Source organism: Crotalus tigris, unplaced genomic scaffold (genome assembly GCF_016545835.1).
Source record: "Crotalus tigris isolate CLP2741 ecotype Arizona unplaced genomic scaffold, ASM1654583v1 scf7180000018239.1010054, whole genome shotgun sequence".
NCBI lineage: Eukaryota > Metazoa > Chordata > Lepidosauria > Squamata > Viperidae > Crotalus > Crotalus tigris.
Window position 1 is genome coordinate 445,735 of NW_024096901.1, and position 26,822 is coordinate 472,556.

Below are 26,822 nucleotides of genomic sequence, written 5' to 3' on the forward strand. Positions count from 1 at the left end.
CAGAGTACATTTTTCCAGATTAAATGCTCAAACTCACATAATCAGCTCTTTCACATTATACAAGGTTTTCTTTATAATATATATTTTTAAATTGTATGGGGGAAGGGTATCAATTTTACAAGCACCTTGTAAAATGATGCTTTGGGAAGATTGCCACTTTAAAATTAAGAATTCATTCAATAAATAATTATAAAATGTATAGCCATTATATAATTCTGTGGAAGTAAATCCATATAATTGCATCCAATTTATTATTAATTGCTGTAAGTCAATGACTATCATTCTAGGATTCTGCACCCAAATCAAAATAATATGACTGATGGAGTTTTGATCCTTACCATTTCCAGTATTTCATCTTGTCACCAAAAGATGTATGTACAGATAACTTAATGCATTTTTATTCTACTCTTTTTAAAATATTTTTTTATCTTTTCCCACTTCACCAATTTTTTATTTTTCATTAAAATATAAAACCTACAACTATAAAAAAACTTCTGTTTCAAATTGATTAATCTCATTTATGATAAATCATTGCAAATCAGATACTTAATCTTTAAAGATATTTAATATAGTTGCTATATCTTTATGTGTAGCATTCTGAGTATGTCAGTATATTCCATGTACCTATTTACAGTGGTATCTGGGTAACTCGTCGTTAATTGATTCCAGTAGGTGCAAACATTTTTCCCATAAGGAATAATGTAGTAAGACACAAGGCAGCTGACACTGACAAGTTCTAGCTTATGCATCGAGTACCAAACACATGATGAATACTGGGACAAGATTTTCATGTCAAAATGCATTGAGTACCAAATCTGATGAGTTTCAAAATAATTGAGTACCAAAGTTCCACTATATTTATTTCATTTATGTCATGACTTCATTCAGGAACTGAAAGTAATATACACAACACTCCCTCCTTTTTTTCCTACAACAACCCTGTGATGATCAGACAGAAAGAAAACATCTGGCCCAAAGTTGCTTGGTGACCTTCCCCAAAAGAGGTAGGACTACATTAACCTGGATATCCCTGCTACAATTGGTGTGAAATAGGCAACACTATGTTGTCTTATATTGAGATCCCAGCTTATAATGAATAGTGCGGGCATGCTTCAAAGAAAACTGAAGTATATTTGCACTTGTGGTATACTCACCTAAATGTGTCCAAACTGGCTTCATTATTAGCAGGAAATCCTATATCTGGAATGGATGTGACTAAGGCTGGTCTACACTATCTTAATAAAAAAGTTATTGAATGGAATGGAGTTGAGATGTATGTACTTTAAGCATATGGGCTGTGAAGATAGGAGTTTGGGGAAAGTTTGTGCAACACGGTTGTAAGGTTTTCCACTTAGCCTCACAATTGTCCCAGCGTTACTCAGGAATTTAAAGGAGCCAAAGAAACTCCTGAGCCGAGGTTTCAGCAAGCAAACAACTTTTATTTTGATTGAAACAGAGTTGGGTGACCTTATTCCTCTTCGTGGCTGGTAGAGGAGTGAAGGCAACAACCAGGAAAGATATCTTCCACCTTTTATACCTTTTCAGAACAAAAAGATCAGGTCTTTGTATCAGGAATGAAAAAGTACAGAAAAATAATTCCAAGATGATGACTCATACACAGCAATCCAGGTTCCATCTGTAACTCCTTTTCCCCTCCCCTTACTGTGCTCTTTTCATGTAAGCAATTTCCCAATATAAGCCACCTACAAAGCTGCTTGCACATGAGCAAAGTTATATATAAAATGATTACAAAATATCACTACTAATATCAAGCTTAAGCATAATAAAATCATAAGCATAATAAAATCCCTTCAATCCTCCCTTTTTAATATAAAAGCCGAATAAGCTTAGGGACTTTTGAAGAGGGGAGTGTAGTCAGAAGAGGGGAGTGTGGTCAGGGGTGGGCCGGACGCATCACAAGCAAACCGCGCCCATCCCATTGCCGGCAATGGGGAAAAAGCTCTGATACGTCACATGACATTGCGAGTTTGACATGTCTGCTTTAGCTGGTTTATCGTTATAGATAGGAATGGCAACAAAAGTTAGTCTGGATATAGTGAATCTAACAATTCTCTGAACAAGCAGGATAAGGCATGGTAAACACAACAATCCTCCCAAGGCCAAGACCACAATGAACAATATCCTTTTCCAATTATCAAACATTCCCGAAAACCATCCTCCAACATCCAGTGCTCCTGTCCATGTCTGGATAGGGACATGAGCCAACGTTTGCATTCTATCGGTGATTTCTTTGACATATTCCTTAAATGTAATATCGGACAGGGGTCTAATAATGCAATTTAAGGCCACAATGACAAAATAGAGGGCCCATTTGGTTGGACGGTCCTTTTGTCAATTAATCTGCTAAGTGTCATGAATGGGGAAGTTAAATGAGGCAAAAGGGTTTAGAAAAAGTTAATGAAACATTCGAAGACCCCAAAATGAACAAAAATGACACTTGATATCTGCTTAGAAAATATGTTTATTCTGAATATAAAATTTTAAGAATAAATCTATTCCTATGTACACATGGCAAAGAAGTGAATCTCAGTCAGTATGAGTATATGATAGTTTATAATGAACAGGTGAGAAAATTAGTGAAGGATAAAGATAATGAAAAGTTCTATGGTGTTAAATAGGAGAAGCAAATAACTTTTATATGATCAAATTAAAAAACCAAAGATTTAATAAGACCTGAAAGAATAAGGTGAATTAGCAGTCTCAAATTTCAAACTGTATTATCAAGCCAGCTGTCAAGATTTTTTCTTTGAAATGGTCAGAATTAACTCATTGGTTTCAATATCTCTAAATAAGTAGCATAGTTATTGAAATTTGAAACAGAACAATCATACAAGTGAAGAAGTGTACGATAAAGTGAGCTAAAATTTTGGTTATACTATACAAATGGAACAGTGGGAAAAGATGTGATTGAAAGCATTGAAGTTTACATTATGTTATATCTTAAACAGAATTTTTGTATGTCACCAGAGAAATTATCTAGAAAGTATAAAGGAACTTCAAATTTATGTTGAAAACATGAACAATAAGAAGGAACATTTTATCATGTTTGATGGATATGTAAATAGCTAGAAAATTTTGGATTCAAATAATACATTGGTTCAGAAAATGTTAAAAATTACAATTGAGACCAGAGTTTTTTCTTTTGGGACTGATAGATAAACAATTGGAAAAAAGTCATAGAACTTCCTTTGTGTATATCATAACTGCACAAAGATGGAAAAATTCAACATTACTTACAATGGAGAAATGGTTGATGAATATCATGGCACTTGCTGAGGCGTCTAATTGACTTTGATCAAGAAAAGGCAATATCTACATTTATTGCTGATAGGAAACCCCTTATAGACTTTTTGTGTATAATAGAGGAAAATAAATTCATGTTTTATAGTTTTGATAATTACATAGGATAGAGCAGGGGTGTCAAACTTGCAACTTCACGTGATGTGTCACAACATATCACAACTTTTTTCCCATTGCCAGCAATGGGGTAGGCGCAGTTTCGCTATGATGCATTCGGCCTGCAGGCCGGCAGTTTGACATCCCTGGGACAGAGTATAGAAGGAAGAGGGTTATGTTGCAACCATACAATTTAATTGTAAAGAACTTCTGTAAACAAGATTTGCTTTTCTGTATCTTTTTTCTATTTTTATTTTACTTGGTTTTGCATTCTTGCACTTTTAGCTTTCTCTTTGATTTCTTTGTGTGTGTGTGTGTGTGGGTGTATGTCTGTGTATGTATGTGTGCATATATATATACATACACAATGTGTGTGTGTGTGTGTGTGTGTGTGTGTATTTAAAGTCAATCAGATAAAAATAAAGAGCTCTGGGATGTAAGATAAAAGGCTTTTTTATTAATTGCTGAGCTTTCATTAACAACCTGTTAACATCATCAGAGCAAAGGGCTAAATGAGAAGGGGGAGTATGTGCATAAATTTACATAACAGTTAAAAACTACCACACTCAAACTACAATGCTCCAACTAATACAACTTGGGCAACACTCCCATACATCAATGGAGTCTCAGAAGCAACCACCAGGATCCTTGCCCCATACAATATCAACATAGCACATAAACCCAACCAAATGTTACGTTCCCAATTGATGCGACCCAAAGAACCATTACCAACCAGTGATTTGTCCTCCATCGTATACAAGATCAACTGCAACACATGCCAATGTAACTACATTGGAGAAACATCAAAAAGACTTAAAACCAGAATACATGAGCATGTTTTGGCAGTAAGAAGACAAGAACAATGCTCCCAAGTCTGGACCCATATAGCTGAGCATGGCCACACTTTCAACTTTAAAGGAGCAGAAGTCATTGCTCATGATTCCACCAAAGGAGGCCATCTTTTAAAAGAAGCTTGGTTTTCAGACTGTCATTCTATTAATAGACACATAGACCTACTACCTCCCTACCAAACCCTAAAAAGACATTTACAAAAACAAAAAATACCTAAACATTTCAACCCAACCAATAATAACACAAAAACACCACTCCACCCACTTATCAAACCCCAAACCAACACAATAGATATCCTTTCTACAACACAATCCTTTTCATCAAACCTAATTAAAGAATATAATTCTAACACAACCATGACAACTCACACAACCAACACACCATGCTCTGATATTCTCACACACAGAAATAACAACCCCCCTGACCACAACATCCAGGACACAAACATCCAAAACATAAATCCTGCAACCTCACAAGACACTCACACACAACAAAACATACACAAACAACACCTAAGTAACAACAGAATATTAAGACCGAGACCAAAACTCCCGAGACTTATCACATTCAACGGAACAAAATATTACAGCCCAATTCCCAAACACCACAAAACCACCCACAACTAATAAGCATAACAAACGAACACAAACAAACATTCCAAATAACTGTACCCAACAAAACACACACACACAGCAACCCTACACCAAACAAACTATACAATCCAAGAGGCTGGCTAAAAGGCGCGCTGGATCTACGCGCCAAACAGCTGACAAGCGCAACTTTTAAAATGGTCTTGAGACTGACTGTTCTATGCCTTTAAGAGCTTCTTAAGCACGTTATGTGCACATGCCTCACTGCAACCGTTTTTTTTTAACTGTTATGTAAATTTATGCACTCCCCCTTCTCATTTAGCCCTTTGCTCTGATGATGTTAACAGGTTGTTAACGGAAGCTCAGCAATTAATAAAAAAAGCCATTTATCTTACATCCCAGAGCTCTTTATTTTTATCTGATTGACTTTAAATGTCCATACCTGGGATTCCAATATTCAAAATTATTAAAGATATATATATATATATACACGCTGAATATATATATAATATATGCAGTATGTATGTATATACTGTATATATGTGTGTATATATACATATGTACATGTTACATTATTATATTACTAAACTGCAGCAAGTATATAAATCTGTGTAGCTTACTACAGATGAGGAAATTTGATATGTGCAAACCTGATAGACAGGTAATGGCTAGCATGTGGTCTGTTATAAGGGCTGAGTGCTAAAAGAAACAAAAATAGCTTTCAGCAAGAACTTGTTTCTGACTATTTTATGAAGATGAGAACTGAGTATAGCAGAAGAAATATATAAGCCAGTTGAATACAATGGAAATTGACTATTCAGCTAATAAAACAAATACATCAAGATTAAAAGGGTAAAGAATTAGTGTGAATTGAATACGGAAGAAGTGATTGGTACAAAACTGGTAAAAAAACCATACTATTGATGTGGTTCAGCCATATAGATATGATTACACTTATGAAATTACACACATTAGATTTCTAAATACTATTTGCATAGCATCAGCAATTTATTGATAAGTGAAGGGAAAGAAGAAAAAGAAATATATATAAATAAATAACAGGAGACAGTCTTATTTCTTAGTAGATTTGTATGGGATTGTATTAATTTTATAAGATTCAAATTCCCACCTTTCCTTCAGAAGTCCAAAGTATCCAGAGCATTTCAAATTTCCTGATAACACAAGCCTGTAAAGTAGGTGAAGAGCCTAGGCTCGGCATAATCATGGATCTCTCTGATCATAGTCTAACACTTTAACCATTACTGTTTATATAGTTACACTTTATCTACATTTTTAAAAAATGTATAAAACCATTTGTTCACTTTTTGAATTTTAAAACAAATGTCAATTCAAATAACAAAATAACAGAGTTAGAAGGGACTTGGAGATCTTCTAATCCAGACATGTCAAACTCTCGACGTCACATGATGTCGCGCAACGTATTGGAGCTTTTTTGCCATTGCCGGCAATGGGGTAGGCTTGGTTTCCTGATGACACGTCCAGCCTGCAGGCTGGCAGTTTGACACCCCTGTTCTAATCCAACCCCCTGCTCAAGCAGGAAAACCTATACCATTTCAGACAAATGGTTGTCCAATCTCTTCTTTAAAATTTCCAGGTTGGAGCATTCACAACTTCTAGAGCCAAGTCATTCCATTGATTAATTGTTCTAACTGTCAGGAAATTTCTCCTTAGTTCTAGGTTGCTTCTCTCAATTAGTTTCCATCCATTGCTTCTTGACTTGTCTTCAGGTGCTTTGGAGAATAGGTTGACTCCCTCTTCTTTGTGGCAGCCTCTTAGATATTGAACATTGCTATCATGTCACCCTTAGTCTTCTTTTCATTAAACTAGACATACCTAATTAAACTAGACATACTCAAATACCAATTTGGTCTCAGAGAAAACCTCTCTACTACTCATAAAGATAAAGAGAGGGAGAGGGAAAGTCCATTCAGACAAGATTCTGTTACTGCAACCTTCTAATAAAAATAGTATTACTATTCATAACTCTGATTTCCTAGTCTGGATTACTTCAAAAGGCTGTCATCAGCATATTTTTATCTTATGGTAGCAAACATTTTATATCACTTCTGGAACAGATATTTAGAAACAAGTGGAATGAGATTGCTTGCCTTGTAGTTATATTTTTGCCAAATATAAATCTATACAATCCATCCAATCCCCTTACATTGAATCAATGCAAAGTGTTAAAAGTCTGGCATTTTCACAAACCCATTTAAAATGTTCCTTGAATTATTCATTGTTAAATATGGATTAAAAATGAACACAATGCAAATATATTTATTAATTACTTTAATTATCAAAAGTCTATTAATTAGATGAAGTATTTACTTTCCACTCTTGCTCTAACAGGGCTTCCAATGAAATCAGCAGTTTCAAACAGTTGACTATCCATCTTTTACATTGCTTCATTTTTAGGTGGCTTTTCTGTTTTCCTAGGAAATTCTTAGGAAATTACCAATGATCCTAAGAGCAATACTGACAGAAGAGGAATTTACTGCTGAGTGGTTCCCTTTTGCTAATTGATTGAAAGAGGAGACCAGTGTAACTGGGAGGCATCTGATTAATGAAAGAAGTACGGTAGTAGGCTTTTCCGGGAAGGAACGCGAGTTTCATTCTTCATACAACACCACGGACGGGGCTAGTATGCAAGCGACCAAACCCGCCTTCCAAAATGCAGGGACCTACTAGTTGGCAGAACACGTATTATTTTTTCTGATTTCTTCTGTTCCTCCAAATTTTTGTAGCCCACATCGGTAGCTTTAAATTTAAAATAATACATGTACCAAAGTATATACGGTTATGATAGGAACGGTCTGCTCATACAAAAGCTAGCGATATGCTGTAAAACCTCCTAGACAGAAAATGTTAAAAGCGAAGCCAATGTACGTTTCGAACCTGATCCTGTCGGCTACCGTAGACAGTGTTTTCCCAGTAGTTTGACTGGTTGTCTAGCAACCGTATTTGGCGCGGTAGGGCTTAATTAGCAGGCATGTAGAGGCGATTTCTCGTTGGGGGTAGCTTTGGCTCGGTGACACCGAAAAGTCACGTGCAAAATTACAGGGGGGTGGGGGCGGCAGAGAAAGGGGGTGTCGTTTGAGGTTGCAATTCTCTGCACGCTTACTTAGCACTTAGTTCATGAGATCCGCGGAAAGAAGTTACTCATGCCGATTAGGCATAGATAGCTTTACGGAGGACTGCCATCCGATCTTTTTCATCAAGGGGTAAAGCCCCAGTAAATATAGCAGTATTGGGCGAGTAAGGGTTGGTAAGATTTTTGTAATTACTCAGATGTTGAAATTTACACAAAATTGTTTAGCTTTCTGGCAAAGACGAAAAGGTCAAAGAGCTCTACTTTTCTGGATGATGCAGGAGGCACGTCTCTTAACTTGTCATTTTGTTCTTTTGGGAAATAGGCTAGACTATTTCCATATGATTTTTAATTTACAAGCCAATGATGAACCTTCAGCACTGCTGTCCTAATTCTCAGCTAGAGTAAATGTGCATAATAGGTGAGAAGTCCTATTTTGGCTAATGTAGTGTACTTTGGAGAAAATTATTATTTTGAAAGGTCAGATTACTGTTCTTTAATTCCTCAAATAAGAATATATGTTAAAGGTATAATAATTCTATCATTTCAGTGGGAAAAGACAACGTGAATTTTAATCTGAAAAATGCAGACTTTAATGCCCGAGCCTCAAATTTATGTTGAAAGAACCTTGGCAATCATCAAGCCAGATATTATCAACAAAGAAGTAGAAATAGAAGATATAATTCTCAGATCAGGATTTACTATTGTTCAGGTAATACAAGAGAAATTTGGATTTCTAATTTATCTTTTTCAGGGTTATGCTTTCACAAAAGAATGACAGAAAGATATTGAGGAACAAGGCCCAATTAAAATGTGGTCATGTTAGATGATACATATTATTTAGTTATGAAACAGCTTGTAAGCTTATGTTGCCATATCAATAACATAACTGAACTGAGTGGTCTTTAATTACTGACCAAAATCAGTGTAAATAGAGCAGTGCATTTGTCTATTAGAAAATAATTTTGTTATATGCGGTACACTGTACAACAATTGTATGCACTTTGGGTTGCTACAATACATTTTAAGTTTTAATAACAGCTGTGAAATTCCAGGATCACTAACATTAATTCACATTATATACCATAATCACTTAACAAATATTCTTAATACTCTAGTATAGGGGTGTGAAACTGCTGGCCCATGGGCCGGACGCATCATCCGGAAGCCTCACCCACCCTATTGCTGGCAATGGGAAAACCGTCCCAATACTTTGCGCAACATCATGTGATGTCGTGAGTTTGACACATCTGCTCTAGTGTGTGGGTCACTTCTTATTATGTAAAACTGCTTGAGCTGATATTTTTATAAAATATACATACTATTTTTATATAGGAACTGACAATGCAGCAGTTCTGGAGAAATTGTGTCTAGAGATAAGCTATTAAAAGTTTCCACCAGATGTCACTCTTTGACTACTGGAAATTTTCAAATCAAAGACTATATTTGTTTTTATAAAGCAACAATTCCATCTGAGATAGATAATCTTTATTGTCATTTTTTACTGTGGGCACAATGGCACACAATAAAAATGAAATTTAGTTGCTAGCTCTCAAAGTGTACACATACATAACACAAATTTAAACATACTATATACAACATGTATAGATCTATACCCTTACATATAATATAAGTAACATATAAATAATTATCACTGTCTATCTTGAATACATAATGGAAGGAGGAAGCTTTAGAGTTCACAAGGTTAATATTGTATGGAACAAAACTGACTGAATCTGGACATTCTGCTTCGGATAGCAGGAAGCCTCCTCTCAGAAGGTAACAAAGAAAACAGGTCATGAAGAGGATATGTAGTGTCCCAGACAATCTTACGGACCCTGCTCAAGCAATGCTTCTGTGCTATGTCCTGGACGAGAGGGAGGGAACTGCCAATCATCTTTTCGACCATTCTCACCACTCTGCACCGCCTTCCTGTCGGAAGCAGTGATGCTTCCAAACCAGACTGTGATGCTGTATGACAGGATGCTCTCAAATGTCCCTCTGTAAAAAGTGGTAAGGACAGGGGAAGGAAAGCATAAAGCATTAAAGTAGTAACAGTAGTAACAATAAATTTGAATGACAAGTTTATGGTAAACAAGGATTTCATTTTAAGAACTGAGAGTGGTCTTAATATTAATTAAATTTCATTTAATATTTGTATTAAGAATTAGTATTTTGAGGCTGTCAAGAACCTGTAACTATTATTACAAGCTCCCCTATGACATCAGCTGAACAAGAGGGAGGTCTAAATGGTTAATCTATATACGGTACTAATCAGAAAGAGCTTCATACAGATTACTGTGCTTTTATAGCAGTACAGTTATGCAAGGTATCATATTTGATTGCTTTTGAACAGTGCATTTAGAGATATTTTCATTTCATTTATAGAAAAGAAAGCTTCAGCTAAGTCCAGAGCAATGTAGCAACTTCTATGTAGAACAGTATGGGAAAATGTTCTTTCCAAATCTGACAGCTTACATGAGTTCTGGACCTTTAGTTGCAATGGTTCTTGCTCGGCAAAAGGCAATCTCATACTGGAAAGAACTTCTTGGACCTTCAAGTAGTATAGTAGCTAAGGAAACACATCCTGACAGGTAAATTAATTAATTACTTAAAACTATCTTAAAACGAACTTACAGATTTTACTATTGCATCTTTGATTTCACAAGTATTATCAATTTAAGACTACACAATGTAATTATGTTTCATATATTTAAACTTGTGTATCAGACTGATCTCTAAGCAATATAAAACTTCTCTGACTTACCCCTGTGCTGTCCCATGTACCTGCTATATGAATTAGGACTATTTTATAGATTAAGGATTATTTTAATAAAGGAAGGCGACACTTAAGGGACAAATAGAAGACTCATGGCAGAGATCCATGTTACATCTGTTTTATTAAATAAAAAAGACTAATCATAAGCTTATCTTAATTGTTGCTAAGAGTGTTTGTGGGGATATTCCTGTAACTCAATGAAAGTTGCATTAGAGTCATACTAAATTGAAATTGAATAGTTTTGCACTGCATCTCTGTGAGCATATCTGTGTTGCTTTCAGTTTAAGAGCAATCTATGGAACAGATGATCTGAGGAATGGACTTCATGGTAGTGCCAACTTTTCCTCAGCTGAAACAGAAATCCGATTCATGTTTCCTGAAGGTATGTATTTACCATCTTTCCTGCTATGAAGAAACTAAAGAAACTAAATATAGCAGATTGTTGTGTAATAATGTCACCCTGTATGCATATACCAGGTAGAGAAAATCAATTTATTTTGTGTGTGTATATATACATATATACCTCTACTACCAGAGCTTGGTACTGTTTGCGGTAGCGAAGAGGGATGCCCAATACGGAGGAGGGAGAGAAGATGTGGAATGACGACTCGCTCATTCAGCAAAGGGGGGAGAAATATTCCTCCCGTTCATTTCATGAATGGACGAGAAGCAACGGATAAAGAACGCTCCTACTTGCAGTTAAATCCTTCCCAGGAGGAGCGTGAAGGATCCACTCTGGACACTAAACAACGAAAGACGGTTGATGTAGAGCAGTGGTTCTCAAACTTTCTAATGCCGTGACCCCATAATACAGTTCCCCATGTTGTGGTGACCCCCAAGTGGGTGTGGCCACCAATAAGAGGGAGTAAGACAGCTAGGGAAAAGGGAAAAAAATGGCGGACAGTGTGGTTTGACGACCCCCGTGAAATAGTCATTCGACCCCAAATGGGGTCCCGACCCACAGGTTGAGAACCACTGATGTAGAGAATGCCGTGGTGGGGGGTGGAAACATAAGCACCGGAACACACAATGCCCGGATAAGTGTTACTCATATGGTCAAGGGAGAGGGGAATACAGAACAGGAAGAAAACATCGATCCACAATCAAAGGGGGTGAAAAGTACCTGGAGCCCTAACGGAATGAAGATTAACACTAAATCAAACGCCCCTGAGACTCGTAGCAGAAAGAAGGATGTGATGGGAGTAAATATCACTGAAGGGGAGGGGGATACAAGGGTGTTAACAAATTTAAAAATTGATAACGAAGGGGCAGGTAGGAAGGTCCGAAGGAATGACAGAAGAGAATGTAACACCAAAGAAACATCTGGAACATTAATTGATCGGCTGGGGCCGGTGACGCAGTCTTTGAGCCAGGTGCAGATATCAGCCAAACCTATTTAAGTTATTCTTGTTAAACTGGCTTTTTAGCCCTGACGATGTTGGGAGTTCCCAGCGAATGTTTGGCAGCTTTTAGTAAAGTATTTTTCTTATTTAAACTCTCCTGGTGATCGCATATTATTTCATTCATACACCTCTACATATCATATCTCCTCACCTTTTATCTAATTGTTGAAGGCAGCATAGATGATGATTTCCTTAAGTTTATCCTCCTAATAGCTAAACAGTGTGAGGAGTTGGATCAACCATTCACTCTCAGCTCAAAGTCAGTGTAAGTTTCAATTTGCAATCTTTATCATAAATCCTCATGTTGATATGAGAAAATATTCATTTGCAACTCAAAATAAAATGTGCTAGCACAAATGAGGTTGGTATGTATGATGCTCTTATTAGTATTTGAATTGGATATCTGCATATTTTCTGTAGGTCATTCTAGTTTATCATCAAGTCTTTATTCCATAGTTATTCCTAGCTTTTGTGAAGTTTATGGAGGTTGCAAATATTTGAAAACATAATTCAAAATGTGTTCAAATAGGCTCCAAATAGTAACAGAGACACGTGGCTGATATTGACCGCTATATTTGAGATTTTTTTTTCTTTTATGGTAATCCTTTTGTTATGGATTACCATGTGATAAGCTCAGATGAACTGTACTGTATATCAATAATAAGCTCTCTGTGGCTCCTTTTGATTTAAGACTTTTCTAGGTAAACAGAATAATAGAGTTGGAAGGGACGTTGGAGATCTTCTAGTCCAAATTCCTGCTCAGGCAGGAAACCCACCTATACCATTTCAGATAAATGGTTGTCCAATCTCTTCTTAAAAATTTCCTGTGTTGGAGCATTCACAACTTATGGAGGCAGATCATTCCATTGATTAATTGTTTTGACTGTCAGGAAATGTCTCTTTAGTTCTAGGTTGCTTCTCTCCTTGATTAATTCCCATCCATTGCTTCTTGTCCTGCCTTCAGATACTTTGGAGAATTGGTTGATCCCTTCTTCTTTATGGCAACCTCTTGATACATAATGCAAGAGAAGAAAATTCAAGAGGAAGCTTTTTGAAAAAAAATTAGATTGTGGTTTTTGAGATGGCACTATTCTTGGTAGGAGGCCAAGCTAATGCTCCAGTTGAACCTTACATATATCTTTATCCATTTACTATATTTGTACCCGTTTGGGATTGACAAACAATAATATGATAATCTAATTAATTACATCTTGGACTGCAGCCTGCAGAGCTACAGTAGGCATATCATATTAAAGTCGCACAAATTTGGATGATTGTTGGCTGGCAGATTAACTCTTTGCTGCTATCTAGTGGTGCTACAAATTGCTTTTTGTGCAAAAATATAAGTAGAAAAGCTGTAGATTTTTTTTTTAAGAAGGACTAGCTCTAGAGCAGCGGTTCTCAACCTGTGGGTCGGGACCCCATTTGGGGTCGAACGACCATTTCACGGGGGTCGCCAAACAACGTAGTCCGCCATTTTTTCCCCCTTTTCCTTAGCTGTGCTACTCCCTTTTATTCTATTGGCTGTTGAAAGCCAATAGAATAGACTCTCTTGAATAGAGTCTAATTTTATTGGCTTTCAAAAGCCAATAGGAATTGTCCAGCTGTCTCTGCCCTGCTGAGCCTGCCAAAAGTCCCATTCTGCAAACGGTGCTGCAAGTTGTCTGCAGCGAAGGCGAGCTGTCTGGAAGCTTCCACCCCTCCCTGCTGAGCAACTACTAAAAATGTAAGCAAAAGAGGGCCAGGGGTGGGAGGTGGGAGGCCAGCGGGCACAGGGAGGGTTGCTGGCGCGCGTGGGGCCCGGCGGGTGCCTTACCTCCCTTGAGCTGGGCCAGCTGGTGGCCCAGCCGGTTGTCGGCCTGCACTGTCTCTGCCGCTTGCCAGCTACGCCTCGGCCGGTGCAGGGGGCAGCACCACGCATGTGTGGCGCTCCCGGGCAGGGAAAGTCCTCGACTTACGACCGGTTGGGTAGTCCTCGACTTACGACTGGTTGGGGGTTGCGGCATTAAAAGGTTGAGAACCACTGTTCTAGAGTTTAGTTTAGAAGAAGAACTCAAAGGTGATTTGTAATGCAAGAGAAGGAGATTCAAGAGGAAGCTTTCTAGAAAAAAAAATCTAAAAAAAATTCTGGTTCTTGAGATGGCACTATCTTTGGTAGGAGGCCAAGCTAATGCTCCAGTTGAACTTCTGTAATGTTCATTGTATATTTCTTATGTGATAATGCTACTTACCTGAAATGAGTTTATGCACTAAAATCTCTTCCATCCCATCTAATCACCTGTTAAATATAAGCTGATTTAAAGAAGAATGATTTATATTTGGATCCTGGGTTCTATATGACCCTTCTGGAAAATATGAATTGAGTTTGTTTGTTTATTATCTGGCAAATGAGGTATGATTTCAAATCTTATCTGAAGAATCCATGTGGAATCAGTGGCCTACACATATTGTAAAAAAAAGGCTTTATTTTTTACTCTCCCATAGTTAATTATTATGAGTAAGTTCACAATGTGACGGAGGGAAAAAAAAACAAAATTTACCATGTTGCTATACTGAAATACAGTAGTTTTCTTCATGACATTCTTGTCTGGATTTAAAAATAATAATAATAATAGTGATTTCAGCTTGAAATGCTATTATCTATGAGAAGACAAGCATGGAATATGTGTTCAGCAGTAGAAGGCAAATTATTGGTTTTAAATCAGTATATTAAATGTATTTCTTTTTTCCCCCCAGTATTGATTGAACCAATTCCAACTAAGCAAGCTGCTAAGGATTACCTTAATTTATATGTCATACCTACTCTACTGAAAGGACTGACAGCGCTATCTAAGAAGAAACCAGCAGATCCTTTTGTATGTATCACAAGAAAGACCCGTATCAAGAGGCAGAATGAGTATGAGATAACAACTGGTCGCCTTACTTTGCTAAGGAAAAAATGTCCCTTGCTCCATAACAGATAGAAATCCAAAGGAAAAATTGATGGTTGATAAGAGCAGTAGTTGTTTATATGCATATTGAGTTTGGTCCCTTCAAGCTAGAATGCCCATAATTGGTGAGCTTTTGTGTTTCAGGAGCAGTCTAGACTGACTGCCTCCTTCACCATCATCTACTCAGACAAACTGGTATATTTTCAAAAGCAAAGAATCATTAAAAGAAAGGTTTAGGAATTTTAAAGAGTTTCTACTTTCCTCACTGTTTTATAAAAGAGAAATATTAAAGGAATTTGGTCAGGAGAAATACAGAGTTTGAATGCCTCCTCTTAGCAAACTGTATCTTGATACAGAAATTAAACGAGGAATTTTGTTGTTGCTCTTTTGGATAGATGTGGCTGGCTGATTGGCTAATCGAAAATAATCCAAATACACCTAAGTTGCGGAATAATGTGATTGTGGAGGAACCTTAAAAGAAGAGACTGCCAGTTAAATCTTAACCAATTTCCTGCAAGTATCACAAGTATCCATATTTGGGCCTTAAACTAATAAAGAATATTTGTTGCAATTAAGGCATAAAACTAACAAGTGTATTTATTTGTCTAGTTCAGCTTTTTTTCAACTGCTGAGCTCTGGCATATCTGTGTACTGCAAAAGGTTCATAGGTGTGCCCTATTAGTGAGCCAGTCTAAATGATAAGAAGTGCTGTGCAGCCAGAATACCGCTTTCGTGACATCACTGAGGATGGACTGCCTCCATTTCTCAATTTCATCACCTGATTCCTCAGCAACTTGTGATGTCACAAGACTTCCAGTTTATCCACCTAAAAATCCTTCATGCCATAAGATGAAAAAGACTGAGAACCACTCATCTAGTTTATATCTCACAGTTATCCAGATGATAAAAACAACTAACCCGAAGATCCCCATTTTACCTCAACAGACTTGTGAGAGAGATTGATCTCAGAGTCACTAGATAAAAAGTATTCAGCTTTTAGATGGATTTGAAACAGAGTCTCCCTAGTTCTTGTCCAACATGTTAATTGCTACCACAAACTGTCCTTAGCTGGTATAGAGCAGGGGTAGGCAATCTTGGCTCTTTTATGACTCATGGACTTCAGCTCCCAGAATTCCTGAGCCAGCACGGCTGGCTCAGGAATTCTGGGAGTTGAAGTCCATGAGTCATAAAAGAGCCAAGGCTGCCTATCCCTGGTATAGAGTGTGATATAGTGACTTTTTAACTATGTATATATAAAAGGATAGATCCCAATTAACTTTCACAAACTTTTATTTGTATTAAAGCAATTAATTTATAAAACCAAAAATATATACTTTCATTGATGCGTGCAGGCATTGATAGTAAAGAAAATGTATTTTAATCAACATTTTAAAGTTTTTTTAGATCACAATATAAATACAGCTAGTCCTCAACTTACAGCCACAATTGAGCCCAAAATTTGAACGGTCACTAAATGAACTGTTGTAAGTTGCGGACTATCTGTATTAACAAATGAAAATTAATACATAACCAGTTTTCCTAACTGAAATGGTAAAAATTCTCTTAAAATGTACATACGCAATTTATTACCCAAACTGGCCTCTGCTTCTAAATATTGGAAAGTAGCTGGTGTACTATTCCTATTTTTAGAGGAGTTCTGAGTATGACAGAAAGGATCCAAATAATCAGGGCTAACAATGCCTGATCTGAATAAACACATGAAAAGTATTGTTAACAATACTTAATATTTATTAATAATACTGAAACACAAAAAAAATGCCTTAGTAAAAGTATTCTACTGATATTTTTTTGCAAAAAGAAAACCTGTTGATCTGCAGTAGGTAAACCTTCATTTAAATTCAGCTATAGCTTGTGCCTTATTTCCTTTAAAGCAGTTCCTCTGCTTAATATGGTGTAAGTTACTTGGAGTAGGATAAGAAAGTCATTTGGAGTAATCATACAAAGTATTATTCCACTATTGATGAAAATATATGGTTACTAATTATGCCAGAGTTTTTCAAATTTTGCAGTACTATGATGCCTTAAAATGATAAACAAATCTCTTTGTCTCTTTCCTGCCATGAATAACATTAGTGATGAATGAAGTTAGTATTAGGCAACACATAAATAAGCCATTTTCTTTTCCTAATCTATTTTGTGTCTGTCAAGCAAGTTCACAAACTTTGCGTAACTGCAGCTACCCCCTTGATGTTTCCCAGGCAAAGTGAGAAGCAAAACTCAAAGCAATTTTTGATGATTCTCCTTTGTCTATGAATAGCTGATAGAGTTTTTTTTAAAAAAAATCTTATTTATTTCAACTATTATTTTGTATTAAAAGATCATTTACATAGCCTGTACTTTACAGAAAAAAATGTCCTCAATCTGCATTATTTTCCAAGAGCAGCTTTTCATTTAAGATGTTTATACAATATAATAAATACCAAAGATTAAGATCAAATAATTCATTTTTAAATTTTACATAGGTTTTCCATCTTAGTTTAGCATAATAACATTGCTAAGTCCTGATCTTGATGAGACTACTGTGCCTTTCACTGATTTAACAAAAGAACATCTGCTAATTGGTATTTCTATCATAATTTTGGTATGGTAGGAAATATTCTGATTAAAAAATATATAGAGGACAGAATTTAATGAATAAGATGCCTCAAAGTCTGTTGCTTAGGCTATATTTATTCATTCAACCTCTGTTTTCTGAGCTCTGAATATGGTGTTCCATGAGATACCTATACTTGTGTAAATGAATCAAATTTAGGAAACTTAAATTCCTGAGCTAATTATTAATACTGTCTGGAAAATGTTGCTCCTTTAATGTCATATATCTCCTGAGTTCTAATGGTATTGTAATTAATCTTGTAATTTAAGAGATTAGAATCATTAAGTGACCATTGTGTTGCTTATAAATGGATACAAGTTACTAACATAAAAGGACCAGATGAAAACATCAGCTTGTTTGTTTTTCAACTTGATTTGAACAACTGATCATATCTTGAGACAGATACAGAGGAGTTTGATTGAAACGTTTTTCCAGAGCCATGAAAATGAGCCACTCCATTTTAGTGATGTGAGTGTGGGGTAAGAATTTATTGGTCTATAATCAGGACTGAGGTGATCGTCCATTAGGCTTAGCATTATTTTCTTTCTGAACATCATTGGAATTGTGAGATAAGAACTGCACAATTAATAATTGACACTGTGACCTACACATCTATTAAACATTTTTGATCCTTTTTGCAGCTCACCGATATAAGTGATGAAGTTATTCCCTAATTAATAGGGAATTTAAGAAATGGAACTGAAAAGAGACAAGAGAAGGGGATGGTCAAGAAATTGATGTCTGACATATCTCTTTTATTAAAAACTAAAACATTTTCCCATCAAACAAGACATAGTTGTTACACAGCAGACTCCTCATCGGCATACCTTGCAGAAATTGCTCTGCTATATTGAGAGTTTGATGCTTTCCGTTACTGTATCTCCCCCCAAAAGTCTGGTTCCCCTAGAGACCCAATCATGTCAGAAGCATGATTGATCAGCATTGTATCCAAGAGAATGGCTACTGACCAAATTGCTTTGGTACCAACCCCCTGCCAGTTCATGATGGAATGGCATTACCCTCAGCTTGGGGGGTGGGTGGGTAGGAGGGCTGTCTCTTATTGCTATCTTCAGAATTGTGGCAGCAGTTAATGGCAAGTGGCTAGGGAAAATTCTAGATGAATGGAAGAATGATGCTGCTCATTGTGAGAATATTGTCTTTTAATTTTATGGCATGAACATCTTTTCATAATGAAGATTTATATAATATTCTTTGAAGTCTAAATTTAAGATCTGTTGGAAAGATACTCTAAATGAAAGTCTTATTAGGTTGGAGCCTTATCAAAATGGAAAATTCATTTGTTTCAGAATGATCCACTGAATTCTATGGGCCTCTGAGTAACAGATTTGTTAATTCAAATAGTAGCTTCTGTCACATAAATAATATCAGTCTTCATACACAGATAAAATACAAGGGTGTATTTCATTAAAATAATGCTTTACCTAATAGAATACCAGTTATAATGAATGGAGAACATCACATTACAGAAGTATAGTAATATTATAGTATTAGTATTAGTATAATATAGTAGTTTACCATACTATTTTATTTATATGTATAGTTCATTCTTCAGTCATATTTTTACCATTCTGTTTACTTCATTGACAATTATGTATGTGGAGTAAACCTGTTTAGACTTGGATAAGTCACTCCATGGGGGGGGGGAAGAGTTATTAAAAAGGCGGGGACAGTTTTATGACATTTGCTTTCATGGCTTCCCATCAGTTCTTTTTAAACAAGATTGTAGAAAATCGTTGTGTCAAAGTGTTCCAATTTTGTCAGGAAGAACCAGAGCTAAGTATATTTGCAATTAAATTGCACAATTTATAATTTCTGAAAGGACGAATAGAATTTCAGCAAAAGAAAGGTTTTTTTCCTAATTTCCCAATGTAATGATGGGAAATCTGCTTAATATTTCTTTTAATGCAAAATGAGTCTTGCCAAAGAAATAGGGAAAAATGAATATGCTTGGATGAGATTTGAGAATGGACAGTCTGTGCCTCTTCTCCCCCCCCCCACATGTTGCTGAGCTATTATAATTCATGCTGTTTATTACCCAGTACTCACCATGTTGGCTGGAGTTTTTGGACCTGAAATTCAACACATTTGAAAAGCCACACATTCCTTACTTTGAATTATATGAAGAAGCATAAATGAGGAAATACAGGGGGGAAATTATTTTCCTTTTTGAGAAATTTAAAAATAGGAAAAACATATCCCATTGAACTAAAGATATAAACTTATATGGATCTGGGATGCATCTTCAGTGCAACTACTGTGGAACTTGACTATTTTAGCATGATAAAAATTAACTGGGGTCTTCCTCCATTGTAAAAAAAAATCAGACAAATTTGGTCATGTTTTGTTTCTCCAGAAATAAAATAAATTTTAATTTCAGTTTTAAATTTAGGATTTTTATTTATTGTTTTAATGATTATTCTGTATTTTATTCAATGTCTGTAAGCCTCCTAAAGTCGTCTCCAACAAGATGAGCAGCATGCAAGTTTGATAAGTGAAAGAAATAAATGTAGATTATTATTTTACTCTTCTGCCCCAAAGAATTGAGAAGGAAAAAGAAAATGAGATAAATCCTCTAAGCTGCATTTTATTTGGGCTAGGCTGACTTTTTTTTTTTCCATAGCAGTTGTAAACGTCTCTTCTTACTGGGTGGCATGTAGGGTGGAATATAAGGGTCTGCAACATTTGGGGTGTAGCTTGCTTCTGAGGTAGTGACTCTTTGCTCTCTTAATGTGAGAACATTCCACAGGGACTTTAACATATGTATGTGGATGAATTGCCTGCTTGTACCATAAAAGAGATGACCATGTACCCAACATAAAGCAGTCATCACTGAGAAATGGTAAAGCCAATGAAGTTCACAGATCCTCCCAGTCACACCAAACTATTTTTATAATACCTAATTTAGCAAATGAACTGTGAAAAGGAAAAGGCTGCTAAGGCCAGGTTTGCTGTCAATAGCACCTGTATGTAATCTAGACTTCTTTTCTAAGGCTTCCCCCCCCACCCCCCCAAATCATCAGCACCATTCTGGAATTAACTTTACTGGTATTTTTATCACTACAATCATATGCACATTTACTAGAAGTAAAAGTCATTAGAGGCAATGAGACTTACTTTCTAGTAAGCATGCACGGAATTGCAATTTATGTTTATATGGGCTGTGCTAAAGACTGTTTAAGACCAGATGGTCTCTGAACATGTACTTTTTGTATCCTCTGAAACATCCATTAATTAGATTTATTTAGGCTGGAATGTTTTCTAGCATAATTTCCTTACAAGAATGATTTTTGTTGTTAAATCAATTTATATAGCTGTTCATCTCACAGTTGCAACTCAGGGCATCTCAAATCAAACAGAAGAAAAGAAGAAAAATAATGACAAATGAGTACAAATCCAACTTCAATCACAAAAAAGACAAATTTGCAGCAATGGACTAACTAAATGTTCAGACCCTATGGCTGAAAAAACATTTGGGTAGATATTCTTGATCTAATCCTGCATATAGTAGCTGTATGCCTGAAGTATTTAATCATGATTAATGGAATAAACCCATAAAAGCTGTACATGCATAATATATTCTCAAACACAGATCAGATAATATAGACACACACACACTCTTTCCATGCCCAGGTTTTGTATATTTTACACTGAATTTTAATAATATTAATTTTTAGCCCTGATTTTTATATATATTTATTTTTAGGTAGGTAGGTAGTAGATAGATAGATAGATATAAATCAAATAAATAGATACCATATATGCCAGAGTATTAGGCGACCCGGCATATAAGACGAACCCCGTCTTTATAGCCGGGCCGCATTCCTAGAACGTCGTCTTATACGCCGGAAACTACCAGTATTTCCGGCGCATAAGACGACTCGGCGTATAAGACGACCCCCGTCTTTGGCGCCGATTTCAGCGCTCGCGGAAGTCGTCTTATATGCCGGCATTTACGGTACAATGTGTGAACATGATATATCTTTGCTACTGAAGTTCACTCACTCCTTTTTGTCCTTTAGATTTCATTGGCGGTTTGCCATGTACACAGGATAACATGAATACCTAACCCACTAAATTTTTTCTTCCTTCATAGAAGGATTGGGAAATAAGTTAGGGTAAAAAAACTACATTGGGCACTTTCTCCAGTCACTAAGCCTCAACACAAACCTGCCTTGACAACGCATCTATCCTTTCGAATGATGTTGTCTTTACAGCATCTTCAGGTCACAAGCAACCTCCGATAACGGATATGGCACAAGAAGAAGAAGTTAGCTGAAAAAAATGTTAAAAGTTTTTTTCCCCTTCTGTATACCAACATCATCCAAAGACAGCCACAAGCTATATAAAATTGTTTTGGCTTCCTTATTTTGGATGGAAGGCAGTGGTCAGCAATGGGTACAGTACATTTTAGCTGGTAGGTTTTCTGCTGACTGAGGAAGAACTTTTCAGAATTTCAGCATGGCAGCAACAATGCTCAACAGCAGCAGCTTTTGGTTGATTTATGCTATTTTTTAACTAAAAGTCTTGAAATTTCCACTGTGCTGTATTTTTTTTTCTACTGCCTTCATCTTTTCGATTACTGTATGTATATTCTTGGCATAGAAGTAAGGGAAAAAGAAAAATTACTTGATAAATGTCCAGGTATCAACTGCTGTTAAAGGCACTAGAAAAAAGGATTCTGTTTTCTCCAGGGCTTCTCATTGTGAAATGTTGGGTAGGAGACAGTAGTTAGGTTATTGCTAGCTCATTCATTCCCAAGTAAACAATGCCTGGTAGCATCATTCTTGGGGAATATTTTCTTCTAGGGCTTTCAGTCTAACTAGTCATGGTTATATAGAAAACCTTATGTAACCGAAAACAGCCAAATGTGTTTTGACCACATGGGCCTTTGTTTTGCTAACACCTTGTTGACTGCATTGAAAAGTGTCATCTTCTAATTTTTGAAAGAAAACAAAGGGCTGATAAAATGAAATTTCCTGCAATTTCCTTTGAATATAAAAAAATAGCCAGATAATCCAGTTTCTAGTTAGGATATTGCATTTTGAATCAATATTTTACTTCAGTTATTTATGAATTGCATTAAAATATATTTCTATCACTGAGTAGCTTGCACCTATGTTCAATCCAGCATTATTGGTTTTTTATAGTAATTTTTTAAAAATGATAAAATTTATCATTTTACGATGATAAAAAACTAAAGCACACTAAAAAATAAAAAATAGAAAGTGCAAAAATGAAGAAAATAATAGAAAAATAGAAAAGAAAAAATATAGTAAAGTGGAGGAAAGGAAATATATATATATTTCCTTTCCTCCACTTTACTATATTTTTTTTACTATATCTTCTTTTTTTACTATATCTTCTTTTAAAGTGCGACAAATTTATCATCTTCCCATATCCCATCTCTTATGTATAAACAAATCTTCAAAACCTTATCATTTTAGTCCTGATCAGCAAAAATCCATTGAGGAATATTTCTGATTAATCTCCAGAGATAATAGCATATATATTTTAACCTTGATCAAATAAACCAATTCTATATTCCTTCCTTTTACTTTTAAGAATCTCAGTCTTTAATCCCTTCAAATAATGTCCCAGAATTTGATTTCTTTTCATTTTTTTTCTTTGTCCCTCCTCATACATTTTTTCAAAGCTTTAACCAGCCTATATTGTAAATCCAATATAGGAAAATTATCCAGAACATTGTCTTGATTTATTCATTGTAAATCCCTTTTAATTATTAGGACATCAGCTGGTTCCATTTGTACATCCAGTATTACATCTTTCTCCATATCATTCTTGTAGCCTGTCATTTTTAAATCCATTTTCAGATCAATCTCAATCCTGTTCCTCTTCCATAAAATATTTTAAGCAAAGCCTAATCATAGAGGCAGATAGGCTTAAAATTAACTTCAGGTCCATGGTTCAAAAATATCCTTAAATATATCCAGTGTTAAAATATTTTGCTTCATTGTGTATTAGTAAGTCAACTTTAAGTGCTCTTCTTCTTTGTCATCTTCAGTTACTTTTAGTTCCCTTTAGTGTCCAAAGTCTTCCTTACTAAGGATTGAAGGAAACTCTCCTGATGTTTTCAGACTTGTTGATCCAAAGGTTCCTAATAGCTGAAAAACAGTTAACAAACAATTTCTGAAAGTGATTAGAAAAGAAAGAATGGAAACCCAGTGTCCTTTTGAAGGTGCCAGCCATAATTTATTTGTATATTAATAATTGATTTATAATCAATATAATCAACTATTCCCTCATTTCTCAGAGCTCTAAATCTGCTGGAGATTGCTGTCCTGCGGTCTTCTTGCAAGAAGCAGCTGTCTGGAGCACTTGCGGGTGATTGCAAGTCCCTTCCTTGTCCAGAAAAAGATTATGAATAGCTCTTCACTGTGCCACAGTTGTTGGCTCCACTTTTAGCAGAGCCAGTTTCAATTTGCAATTTCTTCCCTGAAAGTTGTTGAATCCAGATGAACTCAGCATAACACATCACAAAAATGCTGCTTAAGAACCCTGTACTTACCAACAGAGTTGCAAGTAGACTAGTAGATTATAAACTAAATACTAAATACTAAAATTTTTAGTATTTCATCACTGCAGACTAATAGAGTAAACCATGATTTACAATCCAATTTCAGATTACTGTACAGCTTCACATGCTTTCTTCTAGTCAACTGCCCATAGTTTCTGGGAGTCAGACTATGTTCAAATTAATAAACTATAACCACAGTCTGCACAGTCTGATAAGCAATAAGCCACTTTCAGTACAATGCAGAACTGCAATCCAAAGAAAATAAGTCAGTTAAGCATTAGGTCTGCACCAAGCCTTAAGTCCTTTCACACATTAAAAGCTAAACATATATTACCAATAAGTGTTTTTCCACAGCAATAGGAAGTTTACCCATGATGTGCATCCTGAATGATAGGATAAATACCACCAGGAAGGGTTTACACAGCCAGCATCCTAGCCACCTTTGAAATGAGTGGCCCATAGCTATTTCCTGAATTTTTAAAGGATACCAGTAATTCTGTTAGGGTTATTTTATCCTTGGCATTCAGTTCATCAGATTGCACAGCCATGAACTGGAAGAAAAAGAACAGAAGCAACTGGAAATCAATTATTAATATACAAATAAGTTTATTCACAGTTAACATTAAATTCACTGACAATTTATTAAAGCCTCTGATTTGGCTGCCTTTGAATATATTCGATTATACTCATCATCATTCCAATGAAGACAACCTTATGTGGAAAACATGTATAAGCTCCTTCTTGGCTATTAGGAGAAGCATGTGAATGGTTGATATACATAAAAGACAGGATGTGTCATCACAGAAATCTCTCCTTCGTGCATTTAATGTAATTTTCTGGGTTTGTGCAACACACTGAATTGTAGCTAAAATGTGATTCTCATTCAGTAATTGTGTGTACATATTGCAGGGCTGAAAAGCAAAAAAATTAACTGGTCCTTTAAAGCAGTGGTTCTTAACCTTTTTGAACAAATCTCCCCCTTGAGCCAATGAGGAAGTTGTCATCGCCCCACTCCCCCAACATAACCTCTCAATCACAACATAAGAAATAATTCTTTTATATATGCAAACATAATTTTTTTTTTGTTTTCTTTAAAATTGTCATCAGGACATATCGATGCAAATAGTTTATTTCCAGTCTTTTTCCTATATCTCAACTGTGTGGAAAATTTTGATGCCACCCGGCACTTTATTCCCAAACTTCGTGATACATATATTTCATTATTATCTTATTTATTCAAGACACTTAAATGTAATCACCACTGAAAACAAAATTCAATTGCAAGAAAGTGAAAAGCCCCCCCCCAAAAAAACCAGTAACATTTAATGATTGAATTACAAGTAAAATTTAAGACACAAAAAGAAATATAAAAAGGGCATAAGAACAAACTGCAATGCAGGAACTAAGAATTTCAAGACGAAAACTCTGAAACTAAATTAAAATTTGAGTAAAGTATATATAGTCACGCACACTGTAAAAAGGATTAAAAAGACACAAAGAAAATATAATATCAAACTGGAGTGCACACTAAAAAGTTCAATACAAAGAGACACAAAAAATGTTTTACAAAGCACAACAAAAATTCGAAAACAAAGCTGAAAACTCAAACTGTAACATCAACATTACAGCTGACGTCATAGGAGACAGCCACTCAGCATGCGATGTTTTGAAAAAAACACTCCCCCCTCCATCACTGCCCATTCTGGCCAATGGCGCACCACTGTATGGGTAGAGGCTGCTGTGCAACGCGCATGAAGATAAGCGATGTGTATTCACATATGTACGGCATTCTGTACTGAAGCTAGTTGGAGGAACATTTGAAAACACAATCCAATCCACTGATAGCGAGCAATCTGATGTTTTCGTATGACAGATATACAGTGATTTATTGTACGAAAAAGTCTCAAAAGTGTCCCCAAAACTTCTCGCTCCATCGCCCCCATGTCGCCCCTTTTCGTTCCATTGCTCCCCTGAAAAATGAAATCGCCCCCCCGGGGGGCAATATCGCCCTGGTTAAGAACCACTGCTTTAAAGTTTGTTAGACCTATTTCATACTGAAGTTCAACAATGAACTTTAAGCTTACTGCAGCTGTTTATGGCAATCATTCAAATGCATAGAAACTAGATCTAAGCTGTCTTTCAGCTAATATTTCAAATTCTAAATGAAGAGCATTTTTTTTTTTTTTTTGCAGAAGAAAGTATTTGGTCACCACCAAATTAAAGTTAATCTTCTAATAGCAAACAGAAAAGGAAGCAAGCATTACAAGATTGCCATTCATACCTGGGGGAATTCTCTTTCTTTCCTACAGTATTGAACTTTTTTTTAATCATAACTCAGATCTATATAATAGATTGAATGGCTCAGTGTTGCTATAGGTAAGTAAAGTTCCTTCAAACTCCTCTTAATTTTGCTAATCTTTGCCATGGAGATGAGTAAACTTAAATGGATTTAAACCAGATTCCCCATTCTTACTGGAAACCTTAAGCTTTCTGTAGCAGCCCCATAGAACATTTTCGCTATCTTTCTTTTTAAGGTTTCTGGTCTGTATTTATAAATTTAGAGAGTTCTGGA

General features: G+C 35.8%; 1 protein-coding gene across 4 annotated transcripts; it reads left to right on the forward strand.

The window, feature by feature from the left end:
* Positions 1-7,785: 7,785 nt before the first annotated feature.
* NME5 (NME/NM23 family member 5) lies at positions 7,786-15,651 on the forward strand. Of its 4 annotated transcripts, none has more exons than XM_039349208.1 (6): positions 7,786-7,867; positions 8,519-8,680; positions 10,357-10,562; positions 11,029-11,129; positions 14,887-15,005; positions 15,476-15,651. In XM_039349208.1, the coding sequence occupies exons 2-6, from the start codon at positions 8,552-8,554 to the stop codon at positions 15,554-15,556; spliced, it is 636 nt and encodes a 211-aa protein (XP_039205142.1). In that variant the 5' UTR covers positions 7,786-7,867; positions 8,519-8,551; the 3' UTR covers positions 15,557-15,651. The 4 variants fall into 4 exon arrangements, with proteins under 4 accessions (XP_039205142.1, XP_039205139.1, XP_039205141.1 ...); XM_039349205.1 differs by lacking the exon at positions 7,786-7,867 and adding an exon at positions 7,883-8,389; XM_039349207.1 differs by lacking the exon at positions 7,786-7,867 and adding an exon at positions 7,883-8,145.
* Positions 15,652-26,822: the final 11,171 nt, after the last annotated feature.

Bases quoted from the DNA above. Each gene is read 5' to 3' on its own strand.
- NME5 (XM_039349208.1), top strand. From the start codon at position 8,552: ATGCAGACTTTAATGCCCGAGCCTCAAATTTATGTTGAAAGAACCTTG. The intron at 11,130-14,886 runs GTATGTATTTAC...TTTTCCCCCCAG, and splicing joins CCGATTCATGTTTCCTGAAG to TATTGATTGAACCAATTCCA. The intron at 15,006-15,475 runs GTATGTATCACA...TCTTTTGGATAG, and splicing joins AGAAACCAGCAGATCCTTTT to ATGTGGCTGGCTGATTGGCT.